The sequence below is a fragment of the Xiphias gladius genome, chromosome 8 (assembly GCF_016859285.1).
Source record: "Xiphias gladius isolate SHS-SW01 ecotype Sanya breed wild chromosome 8, ASM1685928v1, whole genome shotgun sequence".
In the NCBI taxonomy this organism is placed as follows: Eukaryota; Metazoa; Chordata; class Actinopteri; order Istiophoriformes; family Xiphiidae; genus Xiphias; species Xiphias gladius.
Window position 1 is genome coordinate 5,169,408 of NC_053407.1, and position 15,982 is coordinate 5,185,389.

General features: G+C 38.5%; 1 protein-coding gene across 1 annotated transcript; it reads left to right on the forward strand.

Moving 5' to 3' along the window:
- The first annotated feature begins 5,494 nt into the window (after nt 1-5,494).
- Nucleotides 5,495-8,628, forward strand: rassf10a (Ras association domain family member 10a). The gene has a single exon (XM_040132073.1). It carries the CDS (start codon nt 5,901-5,903, stop codon nt 7,335-7,337), a length of 1,437 nt encoding a protein of 478 aa, XP_039988007.1. The 5' UTR covers nt 5,495-5,900; the 3' UTR covers nt 7,338-8,628.
- Nucleotides 8,629-15,982: the final 7,354 nt, after the last annotated feature.

Below are 15,982 nucleotides of genomic sequence, written 5' to 3' on the forward strand. Positions count from 1 at the left end.
GTAAACAAATAAGTTTTTTTTCCCACAATGGGAAACTACTACTGTAAAACTGAATCGAAAATAATGCCAGCCGCTGTTATAAACTACACTATCTTACTATTACCATCCCACATTGCCAAAAAATGTCCATCAACACTTGGTCCATTGACAAACACGGGATTGTTCCAAAAAGTAAAATTGTTTGGATAACTTACTCAGCAAAATTAGCCAGAGTTAATATACTTGCTTGTTTACAACAGACCCCAGAGTTCCATTTGGGTGGCATGTTCAAATTCCTGATAAACTTATAACTCATAACATCTGTGAATAATACCATATCATTTGGAAATCTTTACTCACCAAGATTAAAACTGAAGTTAAATTACTTGCATATTAATGAATGAGGCCCAGAGTTTGTCATGTATGTTATAATAATTAATTCCTCCTGAGGCATCCTGGAAGTTAATCAGCAAACTGTCATGGCTCACAGGGTTAAGTTTTCAGTGTGACCAGCTGGGATGCTATGTGGTGTCCAGTGGATCCAGGAATATGGTGTTTAGTGCAATTCTTACCATACTACCAGGCCTGAAAAGAGCCATCTTTAGTCAGAGCTTGCCAACTGTTAAATATTTGGTCTTAATGAATAATGACTCAGATCTTACTCAGAGAACTTTCTACCTTTGTGCCTAAGAATTCAAATTTGCCATTGTCCAAACCGACTATATTTAGACTTTATTTGTTTAAAGACTGCGGTGGGTGTCTCTCTGTGCTACATCCACCTGTCCAGCAAAATACTACCATCTCAACACACTGGTGAATCATTTTGGCAGGAAAAGCCCTTTCAAATTCCCCTGCCTTCATCTTTCCCAGAGTTTGGACTCATGCCACAATAGTTTGTTATTTGCAGGCAGACAGCCTAGCATTCAAACAAGAGTACCGACAAGTAACATGTACATGATAATTGAACACACAGCCTCAGATGGGCTGATGCAATGATGACCCTCTGTCTGGAGATTATCTACCACCTGCTTACCAAAGACAGTCACCATGGGACACAAAATATGGAGGAAAAGTGATTTATTACAAGCTAGAGTAACTTACAAGCTTTTGCCAAAAAGGAACAGGCATCAACTTAGAAACATCTATAGCTCATGGGCTACACTGTAAAACGGTACAGATTTAAGTAAAAAAAAAACAAATCAAAACAAAACAAAACAAAAAACATACCGAAATAAATAAAATTCATAGGAATTAGGTTTAAATGCTTTTTAAGACATTTTTTAAGTTGACCTTTCTTAACGAATCTGGACACCTTTTATCATCTTGTTTGGCAGTGTGAAGAAGCCCTGTATGAGAAGGCCACTGGAAACTGATTTATTAAAATGCCCTAAATGTCTGTTAAACTCAACTGTAGGGCTTTACTGTTAAATGTCTACTCATTCAAATTAACTAGAGAATATGCTCACAATAATAAAGTCCCGCAAAAAGCAGTGTATACATTATGTCTAAAAGCTGTTCAATAGGTTTGATACTGCAGTGAACTGCTGAGTTTCTGAATCATTGTCTGTGTTGGTAATGTTATCTTGTATCTGCAAGCTGGATATTTAACTTCTTTTCCGAACCTCAAGTGATACAGAAATCCTGTCTGTAATCAATTCCAAAATGGCCTTGAATCTTTTCACTCCGGTGCATGTGCAACACATCTGTGTGCACTGAGGGTTTTTGATAAGGTGCTTTCTATAAATGTGACAATAACGTTTATTACAGATGTTGTGTATATCTTTGATATTCTAATGTTTATCCTATTTTGCAAAGAAGAGAGTAAATTTAGGAAAAATCCAAAAGCTAGTAATGTGTCTATTGGTACTGCACAGGGTCTGATCTTTCCTTTGTAACTTCTTTTCCCCTCATGGCTTAAAGTATATTAGATATTTTCTAGCTTTGTAGAGACTTTGTACGCATATGCTGTTCAGTTTAAATAAATGGTCAGTTCCAATCTTTGCTCTCTAGTTTTGTCTTTACTCATTAGTTCATATTGAACAATGACGCCTAGAGTCATAACTAGAAATTCATAATTTCACTATTTTAATTAAATTTTATCATAATTATATACATTACATTCTCATTTTCATATACAAAAACAAGTTATCACAAGAACAGAGTTCAGCACTTGGTAAAAGCCAGTAAGTGGACTTTCAGTTACTTTTTTTTCTTACGCACATTTTCTAAAACACTGGTGCAGTTCTCAACCTGAAAAAGTTAACCATATCATTGCACAGCTCAATACAGGCAAAAAGTTCTGAAAACACTGTGATTTTCAAGTCCATAGTTATTATGTTCTCATAATGCTATATTTGTTGTTTTCACATAGAAGTTAAATGTCTAAGAACATTTTTTTTTTATATTTATTTTCTGTCTTGACTTTTCAGATGTTTAATAAAACATAAATAATAAAACTTTCAGTAATCTGGTAGGGTCATTAAAAGAACTGATAACCAAAGAATCTTTAAATTCCATTAGTAACATGTCCATCCTCAAATTTTAGTTTATCTCATGTCAAATTTACTGTAATTTACAGGCTTCAGGTATCAGTTTTATGTAGGTAACATACTAAATATGGAGCAGAGAGACATCAGAGAGGGACATCAATCCTCTAATACAGAAAGAAAAATGTGTCAATGTACTGTTTTTGATGTGTGCAGTCAGGAGGAGAGCTGGAAACAGATTAACAGAGCCAACATGTTGCTGTTAGAGCATCACATCATAAACTTTAGGGGAGGGCTTCACATACCAAAATGTGTTTTTGTGTTTGTATTTTGTAAAAGCAAATATGAAATAAAATGCTGTGACAATAGAAATGTGTATTTGGATGGCTGGAGAGATGTTGGAGGAGATTTTAATTCTGTTTACATGAATGAATTTGTTGTATTGATGCCTTTGTTTTTAATATACTTTCAATTTTTTTCTTTTTAAAATTACTGTTACATAAAAGGTGTGCTGTGACTATGGGACTCACAGAAAGATGAACACTGACAGTGACAAAAACCAGTAAACAGAATGCTGAAAAAAGTGTTTGTGTGACTCTATGACACTAGGTGATTTCTGACAATATGAAAAATTTCTGTTTGAGAGGATCTGATCTTTGGCTAAAATATTTTGCATGTGAGGATTTACAGAATGAGGATATTGATAAACACAGTTGAGAATACTGCAATTCATTAGAAAAGCAGTGTAATCAATTTTAACCACTAAGCCTTCCTTAAATGCATCACTTGAAGTGATGAAAACTGAAGTTAATTATACATTTGAATATTGTGCAGAAGCAACATGAAATGCATTTGAGAATTTCACAGTGTATTGAGAATCCAGATTTTCATTCGACAATTATCGCAAAGCAACTGAGAAAACTGATTATTTTGTCCTAAAATAATTTTTTGTAAATTAGGTAAATGGAGAGCTCCAGCGGGTGAAAGTGGCTGCAACTGTGTAGTACTTTTTATGAACATCAGGGGGAGCCATTTTCAAAAAAACAATCCATCCATCTATTCATGGAGTGATAAAACATGCTTTCATGCATTATTTTTATTAACAGACCTGATTATTCATATTCATTTGCCAGTAAGATAATAGAATTTTTTCACCTCTCAGTAAATTTTATTTGTTTGGGTTTTTTAAATTAATTAAGTTATTTCTTTACTAATTAGTGTTTTATCAATCAGAATCAAAGACATTAGGCTCACATATAAGACTTTATTTTCACATGTAAGATATGGGATTTTGAAGAAACCAAGCCATTTTTGCGACAGTAAATGTTTGGGTTAGTCGGATTTGCTTTGTGGTCACATTTATTGTGGTAAAACTGGAAGCACCAAACCTTTAACAGCTACTCTACAGGTCAGACAGACATGATGACAGCATAGGAAATGAGGTCAAAGATGAGAAAAATATTCAGTGTTATCTCACAGCCCAGACATAGCACTGACAATCCTCTTTATCCAAATCTAGTGTACTGCGTGTTCTGAATGTGTGTGCACATGCTGCTGAATAATACTGTATGTTTATGTATGCTATGTGCATACACATGCATTGGCGTGTTCTCACATTCCAAGATGGTTTTCTAAGCAATTATTTTACCAACAAACCCGGCCTGATGCACCACTCAGAGCTGTGGTTACAGTACACAAACTAACTCTAATGGTGGCTAGTGGGGATGTACACTTGCCATTAATGTAATATGCATGCACACACGCACACTCACACACACATACACACATACACACACAGAAACACACACACACACACACACACACACACACACACACACACACACACACACACACACACACACACACACACACACACACACACACACACACTCTTAATGCAAATAAATAATTTAATCCTGATATGAGATTCATCGACCATATTCTGGCCTCAAGTAGTTGAAAGAGTAGATTATGGGGTCAGACACTATATGAGAACCCTGCAGGCTGTAATAGATGAATTTCTTTCTGCTTTATGCTCAATCCAGCTGAGTTCTCAAACTTTCAGCAGTTTGGTGATTATGAGGATAAAATTGTATAACAATGCATACCACAGTGTAACACTGCAGAGTAAGTGCTTCATCATTGATTTTAGCTTCAGTCTTCTTGGCTTGTAACCATGAATCATTAGATCTGGTTTGTGTGGAACATCATAAACAAACACGATTAACTCCATCTACAGAATGCAGAGCTGCTGCAAACTGTGGGTAATTCTGTAAAAATATAACAAGAGTATGAGATTGCCTTGTGAGAGTTGGTTGAAGATCAAACATAACTTTAGTGCAAAAATCCAGGGGGAGGATATATGGCTGTATGACCCCTGCATACCCACAAGGTAAAAAAAAAAAAAACAACTTCAACTAAAGTAGACTTCTTGTGCTGACTAAGATTTTGTTGGTATAGCTGTGGATTATATATCATTTAGTAGCAGTTATCACCATTAAAACACTAGTCTTGAACCGTAACCTTGAGTATACACCACCAGGAATTACATGCTGGTGATAACTTAAAGGACACACCAGCAAAAGGTGTCTCAGTTTTTTGTCCATCAATAAACCTCCCATTTCAGTGCTCCTTGGCACAAATTTGTGGAACTGTACTGGAGTATATGAATACCATCATTCTCCGTCTAATAATGGTGGTGAAGAGTAGAGATGTTCAGCTGGGTTGAGATTTGGTGTCCATATGGACACATAAACTTCTCAAATTCATTAATTATAAAATTAAGCAGTTAGCACGAGGCTAACTTGTCTTCAGATCTAGCTCAAACTCAATAGACTCCTGCCTGTTTGTTTCACTATCTTAGTCCTTGTTTTCCCGTGTAGAAGTGAGAGAGTCCATGTTTCCCATAGTAGAAGTGAGAGAATGTTTGTTTGTGTGTGTGTGACAGAGAGGGAGACGGACGGAGGAGCAAGGAGGCGTGTCCCAGTCGTTACAGCCCTCTCCAGTTTTGTCCCACACAGCAGAACAGCCTGTTCTGTCACAAAGGACGCACCTCTCCAACTCTTTTATCGGGAGCTGTGCGCAGGGCTGAGATCAATCTGCCGGGTAGCGAGGGATAAAGTCCCGACAGGCAGCCCGGAAACAAACCATTGGAAAATAAAAGGATGTATTTTTTCTGTAGACGACACTAATGGTTCCTCAATGGCTAACGAGGTTATATGTTCGGACCTCTGAGCGTATTTAAAATGAGAATTTATACGCAGCGACGGTTTTTGGATTATCCTCGATTTCCCCCGATCATTATGTTTAAAGTAACTACAAACGTAGTCAGAAATCTAAAGATTAATTTTGCCTTCTTTGCTTTCTGAGTTGCCACAGGTAGACTGACTTAGAGGATTCGCTGAAGTAACTTTTTCTCCAGGAGTTGAGCCGGAGATGGAATCAGAGGAGGGGAAGATCTCGGTGTGGGTATGCCAGGAGGAGAAGCTGGTCTCCGGGCTGTCAAAGCGAACCACCTGCGCCGACGTGGTCAAAGTTCTGCTGGAGGACCGCAACCCGCGGCAGGGCACCTCAGCTGCGATGCTGTCCGCCTCCCCCGAGTCCTACTGCGTTGTGGAGAAATGGAGGGGCTTCGAGAGGATTTTACCTAACAAGACCAAAATCCTCAGGCTTTGGAGCGCCTGGGGAGACGAGCAGGAGAATGTCAGTTTCCTCCTGGTGAAGAACGAGGCATCGCTGCCCAACAACGGGCCCCGCAGCGCCGAGGCCCGGGTGGTCCAGAGCCGAGAGAGCGGCGGCACGGGCGGGGTGCTCAAGTGCACCGCCAGGACCTGCTGGACCGCCGCTGCCACCAACCTGTCACAGGAGAAACAAAGGCGCATAGTCAGGAAGGCTTTCAGGAAGTTGGATAAGATGAACAAAAAGAAAGAGCAGGCTGTTTCTAAAGATAAGAGCTCCGTGGAGAAAATGGAAACGCTGGTTCACCTGGTCATCTCCCAGGACCACACTATCCGCCAGCAGATCCAGAGGATCAAGGAACTTGACCGGGAGATCGAACACTACGAAGCAAACGTGCACCTCGACCGCATTAAGAGACACGGGGTGAACTACGTGCAGGACACATACATGGTGGACACCTCATCGGAGGCTCCTGCTTCGTCGGACTTGAAGCACAAAGCGGAGCTGCAGGATGCGCTACATACGGCGGAGACGCTCGCGCAGTTTGAGGACTACGCGCGACGGTGCGAGGAGATGGTCCGGCTGCAGGAGGAGCTGACGGAGCGCCAGGCGCTCGTGGAGAGCATCACTGGAGAGATCCAGGAGGAACTCAACCGGCGGTGGATGAAGCGGCGGCGCGAGGAGAAAGGAGCGGAGGCTATAAAGGACACAGAAATTGTCGCAGAGGAGATGTGCCTTGCTGTATCTGCAGCTCCAGCTGTGGAACCAGATGTTGAGAGTCTGTCTGAGAACGAGCTTGCCCTTGAGGAGGAGAGTATCAAAACCCAGCTGGACACCAGTCTGTACATTGGCCTGCAGCTGAAGACAGACCTGGATACCATCAGGGGGGACTTGGACCTGAGTCTGGCACTCTGGGAGACCAAGGAGAGTGAACTGCTGGACCTTTTGGCCAAAGTTGAGACCATGGAGATAGAGCAGGTGAACAAGCAAGTGACTGATGATGGTAAGGGAGAGTTGGGTGCAGTGAGTGCTGAGATTGAACCTGCATCATCAGAGAAGAGCAGCGGCTGGGTGGAGCAGGCCAGAGGTCTGTCCAAGTCCTGCAACACAAATGATGAGGACTCGGACACAGGCCTGAGCTCCATGCACAGCCAGGACTCTGACAACCCACCTGTGTGCGAGTCACTGGTATAGACTCACTTTGTTTGGAAGCATGTTGGACTTTTCTGTAATTCAAAGGCACAAACTCAGGGTCAGAGAAATCAGTGTTGGCAATACCAGGAGATGGGCTTCCCTACTTAAAATGCACCTCAGTATGACAATGTAATTCTACAGCAATAATTTCTATATGTAGTCACTGCACAATAAGCTGGGAAGGTTGGGAATAAATGGACAGATTTCTTTAAAAGGTCAACATTAAGTATTAAGTACAGTCTGCTATCTGTCTCTATAAAGGTAGATAGGTCAGCTACAAACATGCTATCAAAGCTCTTTCTTTCAAACAAATAATGAAAGTGGGATGGGTTTACTGTAGTCCCTTCAAAATTTAAATTTATAGAAATCATAGCCACTCAAATTGCTATCCAGAACTCCTTACTATTCAGAATATTGTGAATAGGAGTTGAAACACTGATAGGGATCTTGTAAGCTCAGCAGAGTTGATATTGCCCTAAGTATAAATACAATGTCTGTCTCTTTAACACAAAAAGTGATATTTATTTAGTCGTGTTTTAGAGCTGTATGGAGTATCATCTACTACACTCTATCCTGTGCTTGGTCAGCTTTCACAGGCTGGAAATAAACATGAAACATTTGATTCCTGTTCTGTCATCACAGACCATTAGTGGTTGTTTCATGGTTGTTTAAAGGAATGGTTCGATAACCTGGGTATGCTTGCTTATTCACTTTCTTTCTGAGAGTTATATGAGAAGATCAATGCCATATCATGTCTATGGTCTATTAGGTAAATTTATAGCTACAGCCAGCAGCCGGTGAGCTTAGCTTAGCATAAAGACTGGAAACAAGGGGAAACAGCCAGCCTCTCTCTATCAAAAGAAAAAAAAAAATCCATCTACCAATCTACATGCTTGCTACAAATCTACATGACAAGAGAGTGGTATCAATCTTCTCATCTAACTCTTGGCAAAAAAGCGAATAATTGCTTAAAATTTGAAACTGTTGCTTAAAGCAGTGGTTCCCAGCATTTTTGGTTTGTGACCCTTTAAAGCAATACAAAGTCAACTCATCCCATTATCAAAAGTTACATACAGATGGGTGACAAATTAAAGGAAAAACCTAAATAAATGAGTGGAGAAACATGACGAATCCAGATCCACTCGTGCATTAGTGCGATAAGTAAGGAAAAACAGAAGAACAACTATTCGTCAGGTGACTGAGAACGTGATCAGACTGTGTCAGCAGGAACAGTCGATCGACAATTACATAGAGATATTATAGTAGGATTGCAGTGCATAAACCCCTGATTACAAAGATGAATGCACATTTGAGAGTTCGTGGTGCAAAAAACATAGGAACTAGTTTAAGAGATGTGGAAAAAGTGATATAGTCAGATGAGTCATCCTTCACCATATTCACAAGTGGATGAGTACCTGTGTGGCATACACAAAGAGAATGGTACAGGCTTGAATGCTTAACCCCTACAAGTGAGGCAATCTGGTGGCTCTGTTATGCTGTAGGTGTATTTTGCTGGTGTGGTTTGGGTCCACTTGTCCTTTTGGAGGGAAGGGTCACTGCAAGTCAATACAAAATTGTTCTGAGTGATCACCTTTATCCTCTGATGAAACATTTCTATACTGATGGGAGTGGTCTCTTCCAGGATGACAATGCCCCCATCCATGGCCCCATGGATGGGGGCACTGTCATCAAAGGATCACTGAATGGTTTGAAGAGTATGAAAATGATGTGGATCATATGCTATATGGCCTTCGCAGTCACCAGATCTCATCCCAATATAACACCTATGGGAGATTTTGCACTCAAGAACAACAGAGCACCAGTTAGCCACAATATTAAAACTGGTAACTGGTTTTAATGTTGTGGTTGATCTGTGTACAACCAGTTTCACAGAGTAGTGCCCCTCACTACAACTAAATTGATTTTCATCTGTAAAATTGGTGGAGTGTCCCTTTAAATCTGGGTTTTGACCATTCTTCTGACATTAGTTTGGCTGTTTGGGTGGATGTGTGTTTCCCTGACAAGCATCTTATTCAACCAGAAGCAAGACAAGAAAAGCATCATGTTTGTATGTTTGTGCTCTATTAGAAGAGGACAAGATAAAAAAAATTAACACACCAGGAATACAAACATGAATCTGCATAATAGGTACCTAAAATTTACAAATTATATGTTTTTCTTGTTTAGTCAAAAAATTTGTAACATCCTATGGAAAACAACAAAATCCAAAAATGTGAAATTTGCATTGAGAGTCAAAGGTTTTTGGTCTCCCCCTGCTTCTATATACTGCATAACTGACTTAATAATGGAGTTATTTTCATTTTCAGTATTGAAAAAAATGTGTTACACTTATTTAGAAATACATAATTTCATCTAACTCTTTACAATGTTGGCAGGCATGTACTTCTGAGTCCATCTATGTGTACAAACACTTGTAAAATTGATTTTTAAGATACTTTTAGGAGAAACGGCCCCATTTAGTAATCCCACAGCTCCTGCATCTCTGAATGCTGTGACATTAAGTTTTACATCCTGGAAATAGCTGCTGCAAAGTAGTAGCTGTTCTTCTTGGTACTCTCTTCCAAGAACTGCACAGACAAGAAGCAACAGAAAATAAAACAGAAGCCAGCAGAATACATTGTTTTGAGATAATCCACTGACTAAATCATTTACTCTGTATTTTCATCAGGCTATTGTGATGTCACATCTTACATGTTTGACTTGTGAAATGGTGAAAAGTAATAACCTTGTAACACCTAGAAGGCATTTATGATACTGTTTCTGAGGAGTTAGCTGTTAGCTGTATCTAAATAACAGAATGACCTGTGTGTAGTTAATTTATGTTGCTTGAAATGGGACAGTTTGAGCTTCTCACTCTGAGGCTAGAGCAAGAGAAATCAGATGATCTGCGGCTGCCTCGTGACACCAGTCAGCGCATTATGACACGTGACTGTTAGTGTTGAAATAAACATCAAAACCTACCTGGCTTGTAGTGTGACTTTATTCAGCGTGACTGACACGACTTACAGTATTTTTTATGTGAGAACAGCTCAGTGTTCTCACAACTCAGTTAAGAGACAATTTCCCCCCTTGTCTGAATATCTTTTCCATACACACAGGTTTGGGTTTGATGTATAGTTACTAGATGGAGAGATAGTCTGCATACCTCTAGGCTGCAGAGCTTGACAGTGAAAGGTGTGTACGAAAGTGTTCTTGTGCAAGTGCGTTTTGCCTGTCCCCACATACTCATCATGCATAGTTGTATTTAATTGTTGCCTCCTGATCGCTCTTGCATGTACTCCTGCATTAATTATGACAGAATGAAACAGAGACCAGAATGTACAGTGCAATGATTTACAGCACGTTAGCATTAAGTAACACATACCTTCACATGTTCCTCGGGAGTGTCTTAAAGGGTTGTTTCACCCAAGTTATAAAAAACATATTTTCTCACTTAACCCTACTGTTGTCTAATTATGTAGATAGTTTGGTTTTATTTTTCCAAGTTTTAAGATATCTGTTTCTGACTTTTCTGCATCCAGCCGAATCAATGGAGGTGAATGGAATCTAATTTGTGGCAATGATAAATGACCTTTTCAAATTCAACAGCAATATCCCTTATCGGAAATACGGTCTCAGTGACTTATGTGACAATTTTATGGGGAACTACTTTCTATGGAAGAAACATCAAGTTCTGTGGACTATCCATAGTAATGTGATGCTCCATTCACATGTAGTGTATTGGGTTTGGGGGAGTATAAATTTTACAGTTACAAACGTACAGATGCTCGTTATTTTGGAAGCTGATTCCAGCATGTTTAGACTTGATATGCATCAATTTGACTACTTTCAGGCCAACAAAAGCTGATACTTTGGTTGATGCTCAGAGTGTATTTAGGCTTGATACCTAGCCCTATGAAGGACTCAGCTTTTGAAGAATTTCATTCTTCATAATGTGGAGATTGCTTTGAAACAGAATTTAAACCTTAATTTTGAGGAATCTAGATGGCAAAGGAAGGAAGGTGTGAGTTAGAGGTATATATTTGAAAAGCCAACTTCCAAGGTTGAACTTTCAGGGTCTACTTTTAAACCATCATAAATGAGAAGTCCTTAAAATAGTAGGAAAATAAAAATCTGAACATCTACAAGACCCTAAAAACTGGGCAAACTCCATCTGCTGATGAAGATCATGAAATACAATTGAAAGTTCTCAAACAGCTACTTATGTACTTTGTAGTGACAGTTTTTTGCCAGCTGCTCTTTCAAGATTAAGTATGAATTTTCAATCTCAAGTTAAGAAAAATAATTTGCAGAAAATATATTTGAAGAATTAACTGAAAAAATAAATTTTAGAAATCCAAATATTTATAATTATAATTATAATTGGGGCGGGGGGGGCTACAGCAATGCTGAGACATACAATACATAAAAACCTCTGCAAATTAAACCAAAACCTTCTATGAGGCTACATACCACTAGAGGTAATTATTTCTAGTGTCAATAAGATCATTTTGTGTACATGAATTTATGCTTCAGAGAAATATCCTTGAGAAGAGAAGAATGATACCGCTCTCACCCTATGTTTAACTATGGAGCAGGAGTCATGGTGTGATTAGCTTAGTTTAGCATAAAGACTGGAAGCAGGGGGAAACAGCTAGCCAGGCTCTTTTCTACGTTCAAAAGCAACTGTTGTTTGTCAAGAAAATGTTCTAACTTCCTAAAACTACGAATTGTTGTTGCTGCAGTTCTGTTTATGCATGGTTTAAAAAAATGAGATACATTGTGTAATTGGTCAACTTTAGAGTTCTTGATAAGTCTGTTTTTTCACTTTGGACAGAACCAGGCTAGCTATTTCCCCCTGCTTGTAGTTGTTTGGCTAAACTAGGCTAAATCCATTTTGACTCCACCTCTGTACTTATGGATGCCAATAGTGACCAGTTTTCACAGAGGAAAAAAATTTTTTTTAAATAAAAGTCACTACTTCAGAATAATCTGCGTCTCTGCTGTTAAAAGAGGTACCCTCAGTATGTTTCCAAAAACAATTTACTTAACCAAAATATGGCTAAACACACAGATTCTGTTTAAATTTGCATGCACACAGTTGGAATCTTTTTTAATTGACGTGTATCCAAACTGACCGCAGCTGCAGCTCTCTGTGAAAAACAGTAGTATATCAAACAAAACAAACTATTGTACAGCCAAGGAAACAAAAATGCTGTAATATGAAAAGGTGTAACTGTTATTGTGTGTGTGTATGTTTGTGTGTGTGTGTGTGTGTGTGTGTGTGTGTGTGTGTGTTTCATTGTGTTTGATCTCCTGGTGCCTTGTTTGGCAAACCATTTATTTTACTCAAAACACTGGAATTTATGTAATTTAACATTTAGGCTGCGGTGGATGCTTTCAGTGTGGATTTGTGTGTGCGTGTATGTGTGTGTGTGTGTGTGTGTGTGTGTGTGTGTGTGTGTGTGTGTGTGAGAGAGAGAGAGAGCGAGAGAGAGACTGCAGTAAATGGATACAAAGATAGAGAAAGGAAAAGAGTGATATGGTTAGGTTATGCAACCTTGTTATTATTTTTGAGTATTTTGTTTGTGTGTGTGTGTGTGTGTGTGCATGTGTGTGTGGGTGTGCATTCGTGTGTTTTAGACCCCCTGGTGCTGTGTTGGCAGAAACAGTGTGGGGTGGTATGAGGCCACTTAGCTGCAACTGCTCACATCTTTCTACCAAAAACACTGCACTTTATATAACCAGACCACCAAAAGTTTGCATGTGTGTGTGACTGTGTAAATCAGTTGAGTGGTATTGTTTGTATATTCAATACACCTCATCAGCAGTGGTAATGCAGCATTTGACTATCTTCATGAGCTTCTAATGACCACAGTCAGCCACAGATGTAACAGTGTGTTATGTCCAAGCCAGTGTGAAGTCCTTGCTGTGCACATTTTGTTGATGTTGCTACTCCAGTTTAAAGAAAAAAATAAAGTTCTTGGGATTTTCAGAGAGAACACCCTATTCTAAAACTAACTCCAGTACATAAACAGCAGAGAATTCAAATGAGACCTTTAAAATATTGTGTATACCTACTTTTAAAGCAGTCTAACAATGTAATAAATCCTTTAAAACTTTATGTCTAAATTCATTGCAAGGATCCAACAGTCACAATGAATGATCAAATGGACACATTTAGTTGATGTTAGTTAACATGTTTTTGAATAATGGCCTAATCTCACCTGCTCATAGTGACAAACGCACAGAGAATTATTAGCAAAGTCTGCCGTTCCCCTCTGCTCTATGGTTTTGTCGAATCATTTTTTTTCATTTTCAGGCCAGCAAATTTACTGTTTTGGCTCAGTGTCAAAAGCTCAATGTTGTTTCCAGCTATAGCATGCAGCTATTTTCAGTGAAAAAACTCAGACAAACCCACTGTACACTACCTGACCAGCACCAAACAGTAGACAAAGTTAGCAACAAGTGGGTGAACATAGCAAAGCATTTAGCAGCTATGTACCCATATATTTCCATCAGGAGTTGGTAGAGACCTAGAGGTGATGGAGTATCAGACTTATATTTGTCAGGTGGAGACAAACATGGCTCTAAATGAAAACTAATATTGCTCTGTAACTGCTGGAAGTGTAAATAGGGAGCAGTTTGCCATGTCAGTTTAATAAATATAAAATTATTAAATTTGATTAATGATAATACAAATTAGGACTGTCATCTTAATTATTAATTTGTCATTTTTTTGATTGATTAATTATCCAGTCTATAAAATGTGAGAAAATGGTGGAAAATGTTAATCACAAATTCCTATAGTCCGAAATGATGTGTTCAAATAACTTGTTCTGTCTAACTAACAGTCTAAAACCCAACAGTACTCAGTCTACAATGATATAAAAGAGATAAGCGCAGCAAATCCCACATTTGAGGATCTGAAACCAGAGTATGTTTAATCCATTCTTAAATTTTTGTTGATTCATTCTCTGTTGATTGACTAAACTATTTTAGTCAATCATTTCACCATTTCACCATGAATAAAAATACACTTATTTTTTATGTACATCACGATGACAAAAATCTCTACACCAGTATTTGTACATGTGTGCTTTTATGTGTGTGGGGGTGATTACAGTGGCATGACAGTGTAAGAATCATACAACATTGTTACGTACAAATGAACTGAAAACCTCACAATGAGAAAAAAACCACAACACAACAAATAAAAGCTTACAACCATACAACAAACTAAAGAAATTAGTTTTCCTTCAACCATGCTTCAGGTTGAGGATGTGAATACATAAACAGCAGTCCAGCTCAGACAAAAAAGGATAGCATGTAAATGTGTGTATGTGTGTGCATGTGCAGTTGTGTGTTGAGTTGATCTCTGGAGAAAGCTTGCGGACAAACAGACAGGACTGAATGTATGTGTGTAGTATTTGTGATCTGAGATAAGACTGTTGCACCAGGGGTTTTTGTGTGACTCTCTCTCTCACACACACACACACACACACACACACACACACACACACACACACACACACACACACACACACACACACACTTAATATCATTGGCATTATTTTAACAACAATACAAGCAATTCATCATCAGTTGGATATAAAACTTAAAATAGACAGGGGATATTCTGCTGTCTCAGCCTTTTGGTGCTCATAATCATGTACGTTACCTAATGAACTTTCTGTTCATGTCACAACAGATCTGTTGTGAGACATGGATGGAAGGATTTTTGAAGTTGTGAGCTCACACTTAAGACATGTAATCATCAAGAAATGTGGGATTCAAAGCAAACAGGTAAAAGAGACAGTAAAAAAGTGACTAGATTCAATTTTAATACAGTAGTGCGTCATTTGACCTTTTAAGCTGTGTGTGTGTTGCCAACACTCAGGGACACTAGTGGGTCACACAGCTGGTGACAGATGTAGCTGTAATTTTTGTTGTTGTATATTTAATACACCTCATCAGCAGTTAATCTGTCAAATTGAAACTAAATTAAGGCTTTTAACAGAGTTTATTATGACAATATCAGAAAAACAGCAGATACTCGGTTTATTTTTTTATGGCCTGATTGACATTATGTTACATATACTGTATTTCAGCAGCTTTTAGCTGGCAGTGATCAGCTACTGCGATAAGAATGAAACCAACACCTCATCTCTCTGTTCTGTCATGAAATGGCCTCTATCACCTTAAAGTAGAAAGTAGAAATGAGTCTCATTTGTATGACAGACAATAAAATCATCTTTGCTCAGCAGATTGTTCGATCCAACCGGTGGAAGTCCAGGAATGACAAAGCCCAGGACTGACAATACTAAACTGAAATTAAATAAATGACAGAGTTAAATCTTTTTTTTGTTTTTGTTTGAAAAAAGCATGATTTATGCCAAAATTCAAATAAAAGCTCAAATAGAAAATCCAGTTATAAGTTGTAATTATGCTAAAACTGAAATGTAAAATGCATATTTCAAATCGGCAGAAAGCGCGAAAGCTAAAATTCAAATTTAGAAGTTACACTTGGACGTCTGTATTTGATTTTGAGATAAATTATGTTCTGACTTAAGTACAAATCACATTAAATTGAAATTGAAATAGAAGTTTACATTTTAATTTAAATAAGTACAGGGATTGTTACA

What these genes read in the sequence shown, in the direction of transcription:
- rassf10a (XM_040132073.1), top strand. Translation starts at nt 5,901, where the DNA reads ATGGAATCAGAGGAGGGGAAGATCTCGGTGTGGGTATGCCAGGAGGAG.